Consider the following 19,826-nt stretch of genomic DNA (forward strand, 5'->3'; position numbering starts at 1 on the left):
GCGCTGCCTTCTCCGGACCCTGGGCACCTTGGGGCAGCCACTCCCGTGCCCACGTCCCACCTCCCAACGAACGGGCTCAAGTCTTCCTTCTGCTGTCACCTTCTTCCCGCTCTTTGTCCTTGTGGGTGGAGAGTACCTTTCTATGCCTCTCATTTTACTGTTCTGTTTCATTTTAAGGGTAAGGAAACAAACTCACTAATCTACTTGGCTTAACCTGAACTGACCTGATGGAAACACATACACAAACACCATATATAAACAAACTTCAAATGTAAAAACCCAGTATGTTGTTAAAAACAAAACTTTAAAACTATCAGAAGAGGACTTCCCTGTTGGCGCAGTGGTTAAGAACCCGCCTGCCAATGCAGGGGACACGGGTTCAAGCCCTGGTCCGGGAAGATCCCATGTGCCGCTGAGCAACTAAGCCTGTGCACCGTAACTACTGAGCCTGCGCTCTAGAGCCTGCAAGCCACAACTACTGAGCCCGTGTGCCACAGCTACTAAAGCCCAGGCGCCTAGAGCCCGTGCTCTGCAACAAGAGAAGCCACCACAATGAGAAACCCACGCACTGCAACGAAGAGTAGCCCCCGCTCGCCACAACTAGGGAAAGCTGGCGTGCAGCAATGAAGACCCAACACAGCCATAAATAAATAAATAAATAAATAAATAAATTTTATTTGTTAAAAAAAAAAACCATCAGAAGAAAACAGTATTTGTCAGGCCGGTGGGGGCGGGGGGCTGGGACTTCTTGACTAAGTGGCCAGCGGCACTGTCCATGACCCGCGTGTGTCCAAGCGCTCCATTTCTGTACACACTTGCACACACAGCCCGCACGTGCTCCAGGGCCAGTTCCCGGGAATATTGGGAGCTCCCTCCGACCAGGAGGAAAACAGGACCAACACCCCAGTAGGCAGGCGGGCGGCAGGCAGGGACCCTGGAGGAGCAACAAGCCTGCGCGCACAAGCAGCAAGGGCTGGGCGGGATGGGACGGGCAGCAGCGGGGATGCTCTGTCCAGGTTAGAAGGGCAGAGCGGGGAGGCACGTGCCCGTGGGAATGTGGAGGAGGGATACCGTCTGCGTCTGGCCCACCGTGCGGTGCTCAGCACGCCAGGCGTTCCCCTGGGGGAGGGGAAGAGGGGTCTGCAGAGGACTCGGTACATGAGGCGTACTTGTGGGTGACCACACACAGAGACAAGAATGAAAACAGAAAAGGATCCAAATCCACGAGGGCGGTGCCTTGGCCAGTGACGGAGGTGGTGAGAGGGAAAGGAAGCAGGACTTCAACTTTTCTGCAATGTTTCTTTTTAATTAAAATACATAATTCAAAACGTGTACATCTGTTAATTTTGGACACACGGAGCTTATTATTCTCTGTGCCTTTCAATTCTTTAACTTCTCAAAATAGAGAAGTGACAATGTTGTCACAGGTCCTCTGTAAGGACTCCAGCTCTTGAGCACCCAGTCCTGGTCACTAGTGCACCTGGGTGTGGCCAGCTCCCGGCCAGGACGCCGTGCCCATCCTGCAGCCCCGGGCTGAGGCCCTGACCAGGTCCAGCCGAGGTGCAAGCCTGTGCTCAGGCTGCCCGGGCTCTGCCGCTGTCGAAGGAACACCTGGAGGCCGGGCAAGTCCTGGTCCTGGGGAGACGCCACCTGTCAGGTCCCAAACGCAGACGAAGCCGTCGGCCACTCTTCCAGGCCCGGGGGCCCTGCACGGAGGGGCGGGGCAGGCCCAGAATCGGGGGCACGCACGTGGCCCTGCTCTCCAGGGCGGCCCCTGGGGAGGCCTGAGGGACGAGGAGCTGCCCAGCTAGTAACATCCCAGAAGAGAGAACGGCTGGCTTCACTGAGGCCCGCACGAGCCAGCCTGCAGTGTCAGGGAGCCCACGGAACCGCTCAAGGAGCTGGCGACACACAGGGCATGGAGGCCAGCAGGCCAGGAGGCCCCGGCCAGAGTCACTGATGGCCAGGACGAGAGCCAGATGGACACCACTCACCTAAGGGATTTAGAGGTTTAACAGCAACTCCTCCACACCCAACAGGGAAGCCAACGTGTCTTGCGGGGCCTGGGCAGGGGGGCGCTGGACGTGCGCCCTGCACGCGCCACGGGGCAGGGGACACGGGATGCCCTCCCCGCCTGCCGGCCTGGTCAGAATGGCCCAGCAGGGCTCTCCCTGGAGCAGCAGCCGGGCCCGAGACCGTCCCTCCTCTCCAGCAGCTCCTCACTGTGGCCCCGGCCGCCCCGCTGCAGGCTGAGGGCTCCACACCTGCACGGCCCACCCGCTGGGGACACGCGGGCCTACAGCCCACCCCGATGGCCTTGGGCTGAACCCCTTCCCGGGAGGCAGCCCCTGCCTGTGGGACGTGAGCTCGCAGGTGCCCGCCCAGCGCGGTGGCCCCGCTCCCGTGGGCAGCAGCTAGAGCCCTGTCAGGTCCACTATGGCCTTGATGAAGATGGCGTCGTCACGCACGTAGGAATTCTTGGCCTCCATCTTGGAGACGGGGCAGAAAAGCGGGCAGCCGCTCGCGACGTTCATGTCGCTGACCGGCCTCTGGAAAGAGGACGAGGTCACGTCGGGCCTGAAGGCGTCAATCACGTGCTCCCGGTTGTTCTGGTCCAGCAACATCAGGGTCACCTGGGAGGAGAGCGCCCAGGGGACAGCACGTGAGTCACAGCCTGCCCAGCCGCCAGGAGCCCGGTCTGCAGTCGAGTGCCGGGAGCACGGCCGCCACGGGTTGGCCCGGTCTGTCCATCTGTGCCCATCCTGGCGTTTTCTGTCCACTGACACGAGGATCCGAGGCTGAAGCCCAGCACCCCACGCCACGTCCATTTGTGCTTTTTTCTGACAACACTTGTCTAAGGGACGTTTTCTCACCAAAGAGCTCACGCGGCTGTCCCCACCCCCAGGAACAGCACCCCTCAGGGAGAAGCACGAGTTGGCCCCGCGCTCAAGTGACGCCACCTCCTCCACGAGGGCCACAGGGCTGCCCAGCGTCGTCATGGCGTCTGTCCTGACTAGCGCCCGGGTCTCCAATTCCTCCCCCGCGTGGGCTCTGGCTTCCCAAGGGTTGGGCCATGCCCTCAGATCAAGGCCCCCTGGCGGCCCCCCTTCCTTGGGACAAACTCTCTGAGGCAGCACCACCACTAAGTGCTGGTCCCGAGTGGCTGACCGGCGGCATGGCCCAGGAGACAACGGACACTGCCCGAGCACTGAGGTGTGGTGACGCCGACACCTGTCACCCAGGGGCTCCCGCGTGCCCGCACAGCCGGGGCAGGGCCTCGCGCACCTTCTGGTTGAAGGGCCAGCGCAGGAGGGCGTCGTGGGGGCCCTTCATCAGAACGAAGAAGAGGGACAGGTGCGTCCCGCGCCCGGTGCCATCTCCGTTCAGGTAGGCGCGCAGACACATCTTGTAGCCGTACCTGCTGGTGTAGAAGGCTGTGGGGAGGTGCTGGTGAGCACCCAGGGCTCAGCCCATGCGGCCACCTCCCCAGGAAACACACACACGCCACTCAGGGTGGAGGGCACAAGGAGCGAACGTTCTCCTCCAGGCACGCAGTCAGCTGCTCGTGCAGACAGACTTCTCTTAAAAGTGGAAGTAGTAATCAGACACGGCACTTTTAGGAAACCCTAAATGCGACCCCGCACTGGCCCTGCTACCAACCGGGAAGGAACCTCAGGGGCTGGACTGAGACTCGAGCACCAGGCAGGGGCTCTGGGCAGAGCGGCTGCGGTTGGACTGAGCCCGACCTGGACGAGCCTCATGTCCAACGGGGAGCAGCGGGGTGACCACGGACGTGGTGGGCCTGCCGTTTAAGGAACGAGACGTGACCCTGACGTGAGGCTGGTGACTGTGGGCTGAGGAGCTGGCTCTGCCGGGGCACCCTGCTGCTCCCGGCCGCAGCAGGGGGCAGACCCCAGCCCGGGCATGCGGGGGCCCAGGGTGGCAGCAGCTCAGGGGGAGGGCAAGTTCCGGAAGAACACCTGGGGAGAAGATGGCGGGCGTGCGGCCAGCCACGGCTTCCTGGCGCTTCCTGGCGAAGTCCGGGATCTTCCAGATGAACACCCCGTCGAAGGTGGACGCCTCCATCTCGTGGACCTTCTGCTCCAGGTCGGCCATGGCAAGGTCCTTCAGGCCGATGCTCCTCTCCAGCTGCTGCACCTGGGGGCACGGGGCCTGTCAGGATGCGCCCCTGGGGCGCCGGGCCAGAGGGGCCTGGGGCTCACCCGCCTCCACAGAGACCAGCTGCCCTCTGGCAGGAACGCGCTATGAAGCGAACCCCGTGCCCAGCGCCTCAGCCTTTTGCTGGGTCAGCTGCTCTCGGATGGGCTCCAAGCCCACGAGACCCCCGACCCCAGGAGGAAACGCGCTCGTGGGACCCGCATGAAGCGCCAGGCACGGTCCCCACGGCCACCTCTGCCCCCCAGTCGGAGAAGAGGCTCCACCCTCGGCCTCCGTTCAGGCCCAGCACGGAGAGCCGAGTGCCCGCTGGAAATGCAGGCGCTGCCCTCAAACTCCTGGCTCTGCAGCCCCCTGAGCCCCTGGCACCCGCCCAACGAGGCCTGGGCACTGCGGGCGAGCGAGCACAAACCTTATTACTCAGGGCTTCGATCCTGTCTTGGTCCAGCCGGTGCTGCCGGCCGCAGGCCTCGGCAGTCACAGCCACCCGCTCCACCTCCCGGTTCAGCACGCAGACGATGTTCTCGAAGGTGGCTGTCTTCCGCTCCAGGGCCTCGCACCTCTGCAGCAGCTCCACCGCCTGGGAGGGCGCTGCCCCCGGGCCCGGCGTGCTGGCCCCCCAGCCCTGCTCGCCCTGGCCGAGGAGCGGGGGCCCAGCCTGCAGCAGGGCGCCCAGAAGCAGGGCCAGGTGCTCCCGGAGCCGCTGTGCCTCGTGCTCCTGCTGCCTCTCGCCCTCCACCTGCCGAGGCATGACACCCGCACTCAGCCCTGGGGGCCTGCGGCCTTACACCTCGACAGAGCACCGGTGCCCGGCGCGCGGCGGCGACACGAGGGTGACCTGCCCTCTCGCTCACCTGCCAGCGCCGCGTCTGTCACTGTCTGAACTCAACCACATCTGCGAAACACAGACCTCCCTACGTGACTCACTCGTGTTTCAGGTGATGGGAGAGACACCGCGAAAGAAGTGGCCGCGGCCGGGCGGCGGGGAGGGGAATAGAACTCATCTTAAATAGTCCCTACAGATCTGGCTTTGCAGCCACATCCCGTCCAAAGCTCCACGAGTTTGGAGGGTCAGACAGCCTCAAAAAGCCGAAAGTGGATAGAAAGGGACGAACCTCCACGTGAGGCCCAGCGCCCGGGAGCGCCCTGGGATGGCCGGGGACCTGAGGCTTCCGGAAGCTGGGCCAAGGCCGGCTGGATCCACAGGGTCAATAGGACACTCGTCCTCAGTGGGACGTGAAGAGGCCGTGGCAGCGTGTGCCCTAGGCCCCTCCTCTGGCCTCTAACGGCCCCCACGCCAGGGATCCCCAGGCCTGAGCGGGAAACGACCAGCACCGCGTTGCCCAGAAGCAGGACGTCAGACACAAACCAAGGGGACGGAAGGGGCGTTGCCCTTGTTCGCTCTCGTTAGAAAAAACAAAGCCGGACACCGGGACCAAGTGTCGTGAAGTCACCAAGTGACAACACCGCCAGGACTGCTGCCACCGGAAATGCTGCTGGGGTGTCGCTGAGAGCAGAGGGCTGGTGTGCCCCTATCTGAGGAGGCAGCCTCCGCTCGCGGGGCCTGCGCACGCCCAGCCCTCGGGGGCACAGAACAGGTAGGAAAGGAGGGCGGGGGCCACGTGAGCAGGGAGCTGCCCGGGCCCGAGGGAGCCGCACGGAAGCTGGCAGGTGGGGCGGGCAGAGAGGAGGTGGGTCAGGACCCGGGGAACGTCAGCGTGCTGGGGGAAAGCCAAGCCAGTGACCGGGGTGCGATCAAGCAGGAGGGCCACACAGGCCACAGAGGGGAGGCGGGGAGGCAGAGAGGCTCCAGGACCCGTCTGCAGGCAGAATGGAGGCTTTCTGGGAGACTGGATGTGATGGGAGAGACAGGAGGCGGGTCCAGAACGACCACTGGGCTTTTGGCCAGAAGAGCCGGGTGGAGCAAGGTGTGCTTTCTGGGGGAGGTGAGAGGACGGGCAGAGGGGGCATCGCTAGACCTCAGGGGGCTGCGACACGCTGGGGGTTCCCAGCAGCTGGGCGGTCAAGGCTGGGCACCAGGGATCACCTGGAGGACGAGCGGACAGAGCCGGGACACCTGAGGGCCGGATTGGAGGTGGAGTGGAGGCCGTGTCCGCAGGGCGCGGTCACGTCCGCCGGCCTCTGCTTGGGAACCAGGAGCTCCCGGCGGTCCCGCCGCAGACCTGGACTCACCATCTCGGGGCAGCCGACAGCGTGGAACCTGCAGGGGACTCGGCATCTGCCACATGTCCTGACGTGGTCCTGAAACTGACGGGCCTGACATCAGACCCCGGTCCTCCTCCGCTCCAGCCGCTCCTGTACCAACTGGGTCAGCGTCCCGTCAAAGGACCCTTGCACCCGCCCCAATGGCCTCTGCACGCTCGGGCCGGACGAAACCCGACAACCTGCTCCCAAAGCTGCAGTGTACACTCGAGCACACACGCAAACGCGTGCACGTGTGTGTTTGAGGCGCGTGGGCCGTCTGGGATCACCCGCAGAGCCCGTCCCGTGCGTGGGCCGCTGCGTCCCAGAGAGCAGCCCTGCCCACCTCCTCCCTCACAGGCCGGTCTGAGGCCCTGGGGCCTGGGGGCCGACAGCCTGGCTTCCAAACGGAGCCAGGAGTGAGGAGAAGCAGCCTGACCGGGGATCAGACCCCCACGCTGACCCGGCGGGGCGCTGGCCCATGGCCACACTCAGAGCAGAGCAGAACCCAAGACCCAGAGGGTGGCCAGCTGACCCGGGCAGTGCCTGGGCCGAGGGAGACACAGCCAGACCGACATTGCCCGAAGTGGGGGGAGGGGAAGGGGCAGCCACTGGCCTCCACCTGCCAGGGACCCAAAATGTGAGGAATCAGACTTACACCTGCAGGAGACAGAGAATTTCCTCTGTACCTGGGAGCGGAAAACAATCCCAACTCTGGATCAAAATCCAGAAACAATGAGAAAAACTTTGAAAAGTGCCCCCCAAAACAAAAACAAACCAAAAATACCATTAACTAAAAGGACAAATAACTGCAACTTACAGCCCTGATTTACAAAGAGCTCCAAAAACAGAAAAAAGAGGACAAATGCCCGTCAAGAAATGCGCAGGAGTCACAAATGCTCCCCAGGAAGAGAAACGCAGGTGAAATTCAGGCAGAAAGCTCTGGGTCACGCTCACAACTTGAGAAATGCCACCTAAGCTAGCCTGGATGCTGTCTTCACCCATCATGTGGGAGAGGCGTGCACGACTGAGGACAGCTTGGGAGGGATCCGAGCCCCACCAGCTTCCGGAATCACCCTCTTCCCAGCTCTTGCCCTGGAGCACTATAACCACTGGACAAATACACGAGAGAGCAACCTCAGAAGTTCAGAAGAAAGGAGACGAAGGGCCCTCATCGAACAAACTGCAGCTGCCTCCCCGGGGTCAGGCGTGGGCTTCCCACAGGCATGTGAGCATACGCCCTCCCTCCCAGAGCATGGAGGCCGCCTGGCCGCCACCGACTCAGCTCCCAGCACAGCCAGGGTGGGCCTGAGGGCCTGCCTGTGGAACCATCGCCACAGCAGGAGCACAGACAAGCCACCGCCCCGTCCTCAGGGACAGAGACCTCCCGCAGCAAGAAGAGCCAGGTAAACAGTCCACCTGCCCAGATCCCCGCTCCCTGGGGCCAAGTGGCTCAGATGCAAGGCTGCGCAGCGGGAGGGGGGTGGGAGGGGGTGGCGGGAAGAGGAGGAGCCTGCGACACCCCACCCCCCCGGAAGCCCGCCCCCAGAGTCGAGGCGTGGCCTGTCCTCTGAACACCCAGTGGGTCGGCGCGGGGCCCCAGGGGAGCTTTACCTTCTCGCGTGCGATCTTCTTCTTGCCGCAGCCCTCGCAGGTCAAGGGGAACTTGGGGCAGACCTGGTGGTGCGCCTGGAAGAGACGTGGCAGCCGTCAGGGCTGGGGCCGGGCCAGCAACGCTCCTGAGCCCCGAGGCTGAGACGGCGGGCGACACGGGGGTCTGCAGATTCAGGACCTGCCCTCGACCGGCAGCCGCTGGGGCAACACCAGGAGGAGGAGCGCCCCAGCGCCCCGAGAGTACTGCCACCGGGTGCCAGGCTGGCGGACTTCCTGCTGGCGGGGGACTCCAGCGGCCAGAGCACCTCCGAGACCCCTGACCCCTGGGCTGCCTCTAGAGCTGAGCTTGCCGGGCGTGAAAAAACACCTCAGGGACCCGACCAGCCAAATGCAGACTAACAGCGGCTTCTTCAACAAACGGCAGAGAGAAAAAGACGCCCACAGGGAAAGGCTGCAGGTGAAGAGACCTGCAGACCCAGCAGGGGGGCGTCTGGGTCCTGACCCAGCAGATCCACGTGACCCACGCGGACAGACCCCGGACACGTGGGCACCGAGCTCGCTCGTGACCTCAGGAACCCCGTGAAGCTCCAGACGTGATGTAACCCACGGGAAGGTGGCCCGCCCTTCACAAACAGGCGACAACTTTCAGATAAAGCCACACGGCATTCGGGGCGAACCCAGGGAGGCTGCTGGCCGAGCGAGGGTGGCGTGGCCGCACGCTGCCGTCCCCCCGTGTGAGCTCACCCCCGACCCGGGGCTGCCAGGAGTCTTCGACCCGCCGGCATGCGCTCACCTTCATGTCGGCCGGGCAGCAGGGTGCCCTGCAGTGCCGGCAGCTGAGGCTTCGCTCCGGGCACTCGTGTTCCAGGTGGTGCTCCTTCTCGCCCAGGCGCACCAGGCCTTTACATGCCGGGCACTCGGTCAGCACGAACGGGCAGCGTCCTTCGTGGCAGCTCTGGCAATGAAGGGAGCGAGGCATCGGCGGAGCGCCCGTGGGGTTCTGGGCTACTGCCCCGCCGGCCGCGGCCCGGTCCGGGTCCGTTCTCGGCGCTGGGCCACGGGGGCCGCTGCATTCACTCCTCTAACCCTGCTCCAGCGCAGAGATCAGGACCCAGATCCAGCCGGCGGCGCCCCACCCTCGGGACACAGAGGGGACAGTGAGAGGGGCTGCGGGAACAGGTTCTAAGTGGACGGAGGGCAGAGAAGTGACGCCGTGGGGACCAGAGCAAGAAGCGGGCGGAAACGCAGGTGCCCACTCGTCCCGACGCCCAGGCTGAGAGCCCCCGTCCCCGCCCTCCTGGAGCTGAGGACGTGCAGGGTGACGTGGCCAGGGAGGCGCAGGGGCCCAGCCTGGGCTTCCGAAGGGTCAGGTGGGGCCCAGGTGGGGCCCAGCAAAGCCAGCAGCGCGGGAAGGGCCCGACCCGGACAGGTGTGGCCCTGAGCAGCGCAGCACTGGGGGGGGCTGCGGCAGCGGCTGAAGAGGTGAGAAAGGGTGGGACCTGGAAACGGGGCGGCGAGCCTAGGGGACAGACAGAAGCTGTGCGCAGCTCTCAGGAAACGCCGGCCGGGAAGGGGCACAGAGGGCGGGCCAGTAAGCAGAGAACGGGAGATGACGGTTTGTTTGCTGCTGTTTTTTAAAAACTGTGGTCAAATACGCATCACACAAAATCGACCCCTGGTAAGTACGCAGCCTGGGCACCGAGCACATCCACGCCGTGGGGTCAGCACCTCCACCAAGATTCAGGCTGGGCGCCTGACAAGCTGGGGTAGCTCAGGGCCCCCGCAGAGCTCGCAGAGCTCCGCCGCAGTGACCCTGAGGAAGGAGCCTCACGCAGGCTCTGTCTCCACGTGGCCCACAGTCCGAGGCTGAGCGAACAGGCCAGCCAAGTCTCCACCCCATGCAGCAGGCTCGGCTGCCAGGGCCAAAGCTCACCATTCGGGGAGTGAGAAGTGGTGCCAGGTGTACCCCAGAGATACGGCACGTGTGGCGCTCTCCCAGCAGCCGGGGTGCGGAGACTTCAGATGTGGTGCCCGTGGCACTCCCGCCTCCTCACAGGACCCCGGGCTCCACGTCTCCCGCAGGGACACACGTCAGATGGAACTTGGCCTTCTCAGCAAGCCTCCCCGGTAACCCCACTCAACCCGACAGGGCTCCGTGGACGCTGCGGCAGAGGCCCGGCCCCAGGACACAGACCGGCCGTGCGGGTGGGCAGGACGCCACGCGGTACCGGGGGCAGAGCAGAGGCGACACCTTCCCTGAGGGCTCCTGCTCCGGCGACAGCTCCTCAAAGGCTCCACGGCGGCCAGGCCCGGGAGGAGCTTCCCTCGACCGCCAGGGCACCCCCAGCTTCCCCAGGCAGGGCCCTGGTCTGGCCACACTGAGCACAGCCCAAACCAGCACACCGAGCCACAGGGGAGCCTCGGAAACAACCACGCTCGTGAAACAAAAATGACAGCACCCAGAGGGCACTTGGATCTGATCAAAGCAAAAGAAAATGCTCAAGGGTGAGCCCTGGGGCCACTGGACAACTGGAGAGGGACGCCCGTGGCCAGCGCTGACCACCCGGCCCCACACAGCTCGCCACTCAGCAGGTGCCCCTGGGATTCAGCGCCCCCGAAGCCCGTTCCTGGTGCAGGAACACCAGCACCCTCACAGGCTGGCACGGGCTCCGTGGGCTCCCACTCCCACCAGGTCGCTCAGGGAAATCAATATGCATTCAACCAGAACTCAAGCTAAATGTTTAGGCATTTCAACTTTGGATTCCCTGACACGTGAGCACATCCAACTCTGCTCACCTTTCAGCTGCAAAATGTCCCCATAACGTGGTCCTCCCGCAGGTCCGCCCGGACCCCTCCTCTGAAGCCCGAGGCCCCTTCTCCCTGCTGTTCCTTCCACGCAGCACCTGCTTCTCGCTTCCAGAAGAGCAGTCCCCAGGGCTGCTCTGTGTACTTGGCAGCCACTCCTGACACCTTCTAACTGAATTGGAGTCTTAATTCACTGAGTTTTTAGAAAATACTAGACATCGTTGCAAAGGAAAAACTCATTCAAAGGCTGACCAGGATTTGCCCCATCTCTCCACACTCTCAGGAGCTCAGCCGCAGCCTCAGCATTTCCCAGCACCACCCCAATTTTGAGCAACCCAAAGGGCAAACATGTTGGCTCCAGGCTGGAAGCGGGGCCACCGCTGCAGCAAGGTGGCTGCCCCGCGCCCTGAGGTGGGGTCTCACCCCAGCTAAAGATAGGTTTACCCTACGTCAAAGGCTGCGCTGAGAGACCCAGAGCAGTGCCCGTCTCCCACGTGACCAACCCCCAGGGACTTTCCTGAGTTCCCCGGGTGCAGCCAGGGACTTTCCAGCCCGCATGCCTGCAGGGCCGGCGCAGGGCCCACGGGCTGGCTGCGGTCCCAGGCCCTTGGCCAGGGGCCTGCAAAGCCGCCACCCGTACCAGTGGCCTGGAGGCGGCAGAAACCCCAGGGGACTCGGGAGCTGGGGTTATTCCGCCTGTCCCCAGGGGTCTTTGGTCCCCTCAAAAGGCGACACGGAGTACCCACTGCACTCCCTGATGGGGCTCCCCACCCCCCCAGGAGAGACCCTGCCCCGAGGCCAGCTCTCTGGACAGTGCTGGGCAACAACAGCTCAGGCCCGTCTGCTGAGCAGGGCCTCGGTGGCAGCACCCCCTGCCTGCACCCCTGCCCCACAGTGGCCCCTGGGCGTCGGAGGCCTCTGTCCACAGACTGCAGTCCTGCTCCCCGGAAGGGCACAGAGAGGCCTCCGCTTCCAGGCCCAGGCGCCCGTCAGAGGATAGCCCAGCTTCTGTCCATCCGACCACCGGCTCCAGCCCCAGACACGGCCAAGCTGTTCCTCTGGCAAAATGCAACCGAGAGCCTGAAGCCCACGAAGTCGAGTTGGTCAAGAGGACCAGAGGATGTCGCTGCGCAGCGCTCGGGACGGGAGCAGGAGGGAGGAGCCCCAGGAACTCAGGACCCCAGTTTCAGAGCCGACGGGCTCTCCCCTGTGTCGTGACTCAGTCGCAGCCCGGCGCCCACCCCATGGAAGGGAGGCTGCTCTGTGGCCTGGGCAGCCATGCGTGTAGGCAAGCCGGGTCCCCTGCAAACAGCCCCTCCAGCCTCGTCAGCCTCGGCCGCATTGGACAGCACCAAGGCCTCCCCACCTTGAGGACCCAGCCCATTACTCTGCACCACTGCACACGACCTCCCGGCCCGGGCAGCCTCCACTCCACCTCCTGTCTCACAGGGCTGGTTCCCGCAGGTTCTGTCCTTCTCTGCTGGGCTCATCTCACTGAGACCCCAAAGCTGATTGAGAGTGGCCTCAGCGTGATGTCCCCAAGGTCCGTCCCCACTGTAGCCTGGGGTGGGGTTCCCTTCCTCTCATGACTGGACACTATTCCACGGCACGACCAGCCCACATCTCGTGTGTCCCGCCCTCTGCCAGGGACACTTGGCTGCCGGGAACACTCGTGCGCAGGTACCTTGGAGACGTAAGTTTTTAAGAGCGTTTGATCACCAGGAAGAGCGTCCAGCTGGGCTCACAGCCACAGGTTCAGCTGCCGGAGGCCCAGCACACAGGGACCCCGACATGCCAGCCTCGCACGGCAGAGACAGGCCTGCAAGATATACACCCGGCCACTGCCCTTGTCACTGGCCAGATGCCTTCCTGTGACCCCAGAATGGACGTGCAGGCTACTCCTGCATCTTCCAGTGTCAGCACTATCCAAGTGAGGAAAGACAACAAAGTCCCGTCGGCGAGAAAGCTAATTTCCTGCCTGCGCGGCACTCTCAGGGCCGGACCAGGGTCCCCGCACACACCACTGCTCCCCGCCACCGCACTGCGGCCGGAGGATTGCGTCCACGGACACACCAGCAAACAGCCCACACAGGGTGAGCACCCCACCCCCGGCCACACGCCCGGCTCCCCCGGCTCGAGAGTCTAGGTGGGCACGTCCGGAGCAGCAGCTGCAACCCCTTCCGCGGGAGTCAGGCGGGCTTGAAGCTGCTCTGCGGGAGGGGCTTCAGCCAGCGCAGGGCAGCCCCTACCTCGTACTCCTTCAGGGTCCCCTTCCAGGTGCAGCCCTCACTGGGACAGACGGCCGGCAGGCTCTCTACCTCCCTGCGGGCAGCATTGTCCGGGAAAGCCTGGGGAGAGAGCGCCCCTCGGGTAAGCCCCCTCCCAGCCGCCCACCCGCCTGGCGCCCCACACCACGAGCCTTCGGGGGAGGCTCGGGACCGGGGCGCCTCTCCCGCGGCCGTTCCCAGGCTCCCTCTCCCCTCGACACCGTCAGCGTGGACGGCTCACTCACCGAGCTGCTCTCCAGGATGGAGACGCCTTCCTCGTAAATGCCCTCGTTCACGCAGGCGGCACAGTTCTGGGGCCCGGAGCTGGTGGGGAGAGGGGGAGCCCGCGCTGTGAAACCCGCCGTGGAGGGTGGGAGGCCCGCAGCCTCGCCAACACAGGCCCACGCCACGGCTCGGGCTCTGGAGCTTCTGTCGGCCGCCGGGGCGCCCGGCGGACACGACGCACCGTGCGAGACACTCGGGGCCCAGCCCCAAACCCCGGCGGCTCGTCTGAACGCGACCCGCGCAGACGGATGCCAGGACCAGGGGCTGCTGTCCTCCTGCTGACGGGCCGGAGGCCCCACCTCCCGACCCCGCAGGGACTCGGGCGCCCAGTGCGTAGGGAGCGGGAGCCTCCAGGCAATTTTAAACTGTCCGGTTCCCACCAGAGACAAGGAGAAGCAGGAAAACAGACCCTATGGAGATGCTTGACTTCACCCCACACCAAAGCAGCCCTGGGCCACGCGGGTATCAGCATCCGCTCCTGGCTGCTCCCAGCGCCCCTACCTCAGGATGCTGCTCAGGCAGAAGGAACAGTACCTCAGGATGCTGCTCAGGCAGAAGGAACAGTAGCGGTGGCCACACTGAGCCTGGAAGGGCCTGCGCAGGACGTTCCTGCAGGCCGAGCACAGGTACTTGTCCTCTAGCTTGGTCCCCAGGAGGGTCTTGGAGAAGCCAGGCTGCAGCAGGTCCAGGGAGCCGGGAGGGGTCGCGCTGGCCGCAGCCATGAGCACCGCAGCCCCACCAAGGCCAAGCCCTAAGGGAGAGCACAGCGTGTCACGGCGGGTCCGGGGACGTGCAAGGCCTGGGCCATTGGGCCTCTGAGAGGCAGGACGTCGGCGCTCCGGGGAGCGCCGCGCAGGCCAGGCTAAGGCTGAGACGGCGGGCACCCGCATGCCCGCTGCAGCCCTGGGCCCAGCGGGCTTGTCCTTGTGGCCACCCGGCCCGGGCCTCGGCTCCCGGGCCAGCTGGCCGGGCTCGCGTGTGACCGTGATCGCGGACCCCAAGCCTTGCTCCTTGCCGTCTCCCCAAGGCTCCAGGTGTGAATGTGTCCTTAGAACATTGGACAGCTTGGCAGGCGACGTCCCCGGGCAGGCCCAGGAGACGGCCACACCAACCCTCAGCCCCAAGACAGGGGTGTGGCCTGCGTGCAGCTGCTGCTCTGCTTCCGCCCCCACGGCCAGGGTCCCTCTCACTTCAGAGCTGCTCAGCGTCCACCACCCGGGCAGGCCACCCCAGCCCTCTGTGCAAATCCCCGAAGAGCCCTCCCTGCCCCCGCACGCCCCCAGCACGCACACCCACGTCTGCCCTGGGGCCTGGGCACGGTCAAGTCAGGATGCTGTGAAACTCTGCCCCTTTCCGGGGCGGCGGGGGGGGTCTGCTTGGGCAGCGACTGTGCACAGGAGGCCACGTGCACTGTCCTAAGCTGGCCTGACACCGAGGGTACAGCACAGACGGCGTCGTCCCCTAGCTGCTGGGCAAAGCCACTCTCGACCAGCCATGGGGTCTGTAACGCAGGCGGCCTTACTCGGGGGCCCCCGCAGCCCCCAGGACGTTTCCCAACCCACATTCTTGCCTCCAGCCACCGACAGAAGGGACGCTGTGCCCGGGCACCTCGGGAGGGCACCTCTGCCTCTCTCGTGCTCTCCTCACACTGGCAGGCCTGGCCCCTGGAGGGTCCATCTGTCCGTTTGACAGCTGGGGGATCTCATTCCTTCAAGCCCTCACAACACAGATGTGCAAGCATGAGAGGTGCCTTTATTAGTAAAACCTTTTGGTGGACGATGTGAACAAAAAGTCCCAAGAGCTCAAGGACGCGCCCCCAGTGTGGTCCAGGGCAGCTCAAGGTCAGGCTGTGGTGGCCACACGCGTGTGTGCGTCTGGAACACAGGCCCGTGAAGGTGCACTCCCTCCCGCGTGAGAAGCATCACGTTCCTAGCTTCCCTCTTTTTCTGGTCATGCTACTAAACTGATTTCGTAACCTTGATGGTTTAAAACATCACGGCTCCAGACTACATGAGAAAGAGGAGTTTTTATTTTTGAATATAACTAGAAAAAAAAAAGCCACCTTCTTTAGGTCGAAACTCTGTATTCGTTATAAGGTGTTAAATCAACGAAATGTGGGAATTCCCTGGCGGTCCAGTCGTTAGGGCGCCACACCTTCACTGCCGAGGGCGCGGGTTCAATCCCTGGTTGGGAAAACTAAGATCCCACGAGCCGCGGCGCGGCCATAAATAAATAAATAGACAAACAAAATAAACAAGATGAAACGCAAAGGCCTCTGTGACTGCAGCCATGTTTTACACAGGCAGGGCCAGAAAGCAAAATAAAAAATGAAGCTCGTGCAAGGCGCGAGGATGAGGGTGACGCTTTTTTCGTTGCCCACCTCAAACACAGTCTCCAGGGGACCTGTCAGGAGAGACCTTCTTCTTTTGCGATGACTTTCCGCCCGAATGTGGCCGGCCTGGGGGAAACACTTTTTGGCCGACTGACCACACCTTCTGTGGCAGATCGAGCCCATTTTACTAATCCATGGACCTTTACTCCTGTTGGACATAAAAGAACCACAAACGGTCTCTTTTTTGAGCAATAAAGAAGGAAAAGGCCCCAACACACAGTGGGCCTCGCCTTCCCCACTCGGTGGTCACGGCTACTTGGCGCGGCAGGAGGGTGGGCGGCCACGTGGTCAGAGGGCACCCCCGCCACGCCCTAGGAGGTCTCAGTGCTTAAGGCCTTAAATGTCTTATTCAAGTCACAGTTATACACTTGAACCCTCAAGAACTGTAATGGAAAACATCACACAGACTCTAAAGCGCCGTGCCCAAACTCAGCGCTGAAAGCCACCCGCTGCTGCTGTGCCACCCGCCCAAGCATGAGAAGAAAACCCCGAGTTTCGGGCCCTTTCGGACCCTCCTGGCGCGCACACGCCACCCACCTGCAGTCACACAGGGCTGGGGGCTGGGCGACTGGCAGCCTTTGTACTCAGGGGTCAGATGTTACAAGCCTCCACTATGGAACCAAAACCCCCTACTGGTCCTTCCAAGCTTCCAGTTTATTTTCCAAATCCTGACTCTCAGGCAAGGTGGTAAAAAACAAGAACTACGTCCATTCACACGACTCGCCTGGGACTGTGAACGAGTATTCCCACACGGCCCGGCCCTGGTCTCACACTTAATTCACTCCCAAAATATGCTCCAGACGTGAATGCACTAACTTTATACGACAAACTTGCATTTTGTTGAAACGGCATTTCTACTACATACACAACGTCATTTACAGGATAATTCCAGTTACATGAAGCTCGAGGATAGGCGAAACTAACCTATGACGATAGAAGTTAGAGCAGCAGTTACCCTTGGGGTTGGGAACTGCGATACAACAGACGTTGGGTCTTCGTCCCGGTTCTTGGCACAAAGCACCCAGAACCCCTGGGGCTTCCTGAGCCATGGGGACAGAGGGGCACCTCTGTTTATTCAGAAGCCCCTTCACCACCACTCCCACCTCCACGGCGGCGGTGACACTGGCCATTGACTGAATCACCAGTGATTCAATCAATCCTGCCTTCAGAAGGGAGCCCCGGTGAAAACCCTAAACGACCGGGTTTGGAGAGCTTCTGGGTTGAACATGTGGAGGTGCTGGGAAGGGGGGGCTGGAGAGGGCGTGGAGGCTCCGCGTCCCTCCCTGTTCCTGGCCCTGTGTGTCTCTCCCAGCGGGCTGTTACGCACGTTTCTCTGAGCCCTTCTAGCAAATTACTGACCCCAAGGAGGGGGTCATGGGGACCCTCAATTTACAGCCGGTCAGTCAGAAGTATGGGAGGCCCTGCCTCCCCACTGGCATCTGAAGTGGGGTGGGGGCAGCCTTGTGTGACCAAACTCTTAACACAAGGGGTCTGTGCTAACTCCAGGCGGCCAGTGTCAGAACTGAATTAAACTGCAGGATGCCCGGTCGGCATCTATCAAGGAAGGCAGAACTGCTTGGTGTGGGGAAACCCACGCATTTGGAGTCAGAAATCCTGTGAGAAGCGAAACAGAGAAGCTTTCCATGCAGGAGGGTCAGTGTTGCCTGAGGGACGCGAGGGCTTCTGGAAGGCGAGGAGTGACTGTATATGTGGACACAGGTCCATCTGGCTGTACATTTAGGATTTGTGCTTTTTGCTGTATGTATACCTCATTTTAAAAAGAAAGAGATGGAGTTTCTATTCCCGGAGAGTCGAAAAAAAGATGGTGAGATCCCTAGTCACGGTACACCACGCACATTTATCCAGAGTAACCCTGCTTCATACTATTAACAATGGCAGAATAACCTCAAAAACCGGTTTTAACACAAAAGAAGCCCCCCCAGGTGGGGCTGCATCTCCCTCCTGCCTCCCCACCCCCAGGAGAGTGGGGGGCATCTGGCACCCCACCGCTGTTCTGCCATTTCCTGTGATGCAGGCCCCCTTCCCAGGCCCAGGTCCCACCTGGGTACACAGCAGGAGGACCCAGGGAAAGAGCCGTCCCTGTGAGAAATCACCGAGACCCCGACTGAGCCGGAGGCAGCTGGGCTCCACCGTCCTCAGCCCGGTGTGTGGGGGTCAGGGACTAATTCTAAGAAGGGTACGTTGCTGCCCAAACCAACATCACATCAGGTGTCGGAGCACTTGGCTGCCGGGAGCCACCTGTTGCCAGCTGACACACGGGTTCAACCCAGGAGCTTCCCTCTGGGATGCCCCAACGCAAGGACCAAACTCCCCCAAATCCACGCTCCACTGACAGCTGCCCCTGCTGCGTGCCACGCTGGGCCCCCAGGTGCAAGACTCCTGAAGCAACTCTCAGGGACCTGTGACCGCACACAGCGTGCGAGCGCGGAGGGCCCCCAGGGCCTCAGATCCACGCGAACGTCATCGCTGGCACTACTTTCATCTTCGTTCAAGCTCAACGTGATGCCAAGTGGTCTGGTACCAACTTAACGCCCAGCAACCGTTTACACTAAAGCACACAGCAAACGCCGCGCCGTCCCTTCCCGCCCGCGCCCACTCGCAGCTACTCGTGCCATCAACACACCCAGATTCTTATGAAAAACTGGGGCCATCAACAGGGAGACGCTGATCAATGACGACGCAGCGATTCTGCCCCGTTGAGGCCCCAGCCCCGCCTCACGCCCACCTCAAACGGGCCAGGAAATCCACTGGCTCTACCCGCTACAAACATCCAGGACCTGACCACACTGCTACCACTGGGCCCGGCCACCATCTACTGTGACCTGACTCACTGCAGGAGCCTCCCGAGGCCCTTAAATACGAGCTGGGGATTTGGGCTCCTCCCTCAGACCCCCAGGCTTCCAGGGCCTCTGCTGCTCGGCTTCCTGAACAACCATCGCCTCCCCGCACTGTTCCTAGGCCCGGGCAGCATCGCGGGCCTGGACGCAGGGAGGAGGGACCCGGGCCCATGGGAGGTGCGGGGGTGCCCTCCGTGCTCCCAAGGCTCCCGCCGGTCACTGGCTCCTATACCCGTGTCTGACCCTTCCTCCGTGCTGCACCACTGGCCCAGCCGGGCGCCACCCCGCCACAGAGCAGGGCACCCCAATCCTGGAGCCCGCACTGTAGTCACCTCCACTACTCACCTCCTACCCCCACCGCTGCTGTGTACTCGCCTCCCTAAATCACAGCCAGTCCCCAAGAACACCTGCCCCAAACGCCATCCCCACCGCCTGCTGGCCCTGCAGGGAACACGGTGGCCACTCTGTTCCTGCTCAGAGCCGGGGACAGCTTCCGTGGAGCCTGCCTCCCTCACCCACCGAGGGTCAGCCGCACTGTGGAACAAGGACATGGCCTCCCTCTGATCACACAGCCCAGGCCTTTGGGGGGCGGTCCTCACCCATCTCCGTGGAGGAGCAGGCCCAGGACACAGGGGGGACAGGGCAACAGGCCCAGGCGTGGACTCGGGAACAGACGGAAGGGGTGCACCCCATTCTTGGCATCATCTGTGGAACCTGTGGGTCATTTTTTCTGGGTTTTCTTCTCTGGACTTTCCTCCCCTGACCCATGTGTGCGCTGCCCTGCGGTGGAAACCCGCCTGCTGGACCGTGCCCAGTCCGCACTGGTGTGCTGACCGGGCGGGCGGGCAGGCAGGCTGGCATCTCTCACTGCCAGAGGGGGGCCCACACCTGGCTCAGAACTAAGTCAGAAGGCCTTTTCTTCCCGGAGAAAACATTTTCTCCAGCACCAAGTGATGGCTGTAAATTCTGTGCTCTAGTCCGCAGTTTATGACCACTGCTGAAACAACCCATTTCTTCAGGTCCCCAGAGGAAGGACATGCGTGTTTGTCTCCCCATGAGCGAGCCAGTGATGTAATACGTGACCATCACTCTGTCTGTCGCTCCGCATGGATGTTTCCAGGCTCCCGCTGTGCATCACGCGTGGAGCTGGGGAGACTGGGCAGCACCACTACCGATGCAGTCAACAGGCGAGGGCCACAGGGCACAATGCAACCTCAGGTGGCAGAG

The 19,826-nt window shown here is 62.8% G+C and overlaps 1 protein-coding gene across 2 annotated transcripts; it reads right to left on the reverse strand.

The window, feature by feature from the left end:
• Positions 1–1,297: 1,297 nt before the first annotated feature.
• Positions 1,298–14,071, reverse strand: TRAF2 (TNF receptor associated factor 2; the record flags this gene model as incomplete). 2 transcript variants are annotated; one of them, XM_079706518.1, is made up of 10 exons in its annotated part: positions 1,298–2,633; positions 3,286–3,434; positions 3,981–4,158; positions 4,589–4,915; positions 6,370–6,444; positions 7,993–8,067; positions 8,786–8,947; positions 13,047–13,145; positions 13,310–13,388; positions 13,884–14,071. In XM_079706518.1, the coding sequence occupies 10 exons, from the start codon at positions 14,069–14,071 to the stop codon at positions 2,415–2,417; spliced, it is 1,551 nt and encodes a 516-aa protein (XP_079562644.1). In that variant the 3' UTR covers positions 1,298–2,414. The 2 variants fall into 2 exon arrangements, with proteins under 2 accessions (XP_079562644.1, XP_079562643.1); XM_079706517.1 differs by having other exon boundaries at positions 13,851–14,071.
• Between the last annotated feature and the right edge of the window lie 5,755 nt (positions 14,072–19,826).

Source organism: Hyperoodon ampullatus (assembly GCF_949752795.1).
Source record: "Hyperoodon ampullatus genome assembly, chromosome: 6".
Taxonomy (NCBI): Eukaryota; Metazoa; Chordata; class Mammalia; order Artiodactyla; family Ziphiidae; genus Hyperoodon; species Hyperoodon ampullatus.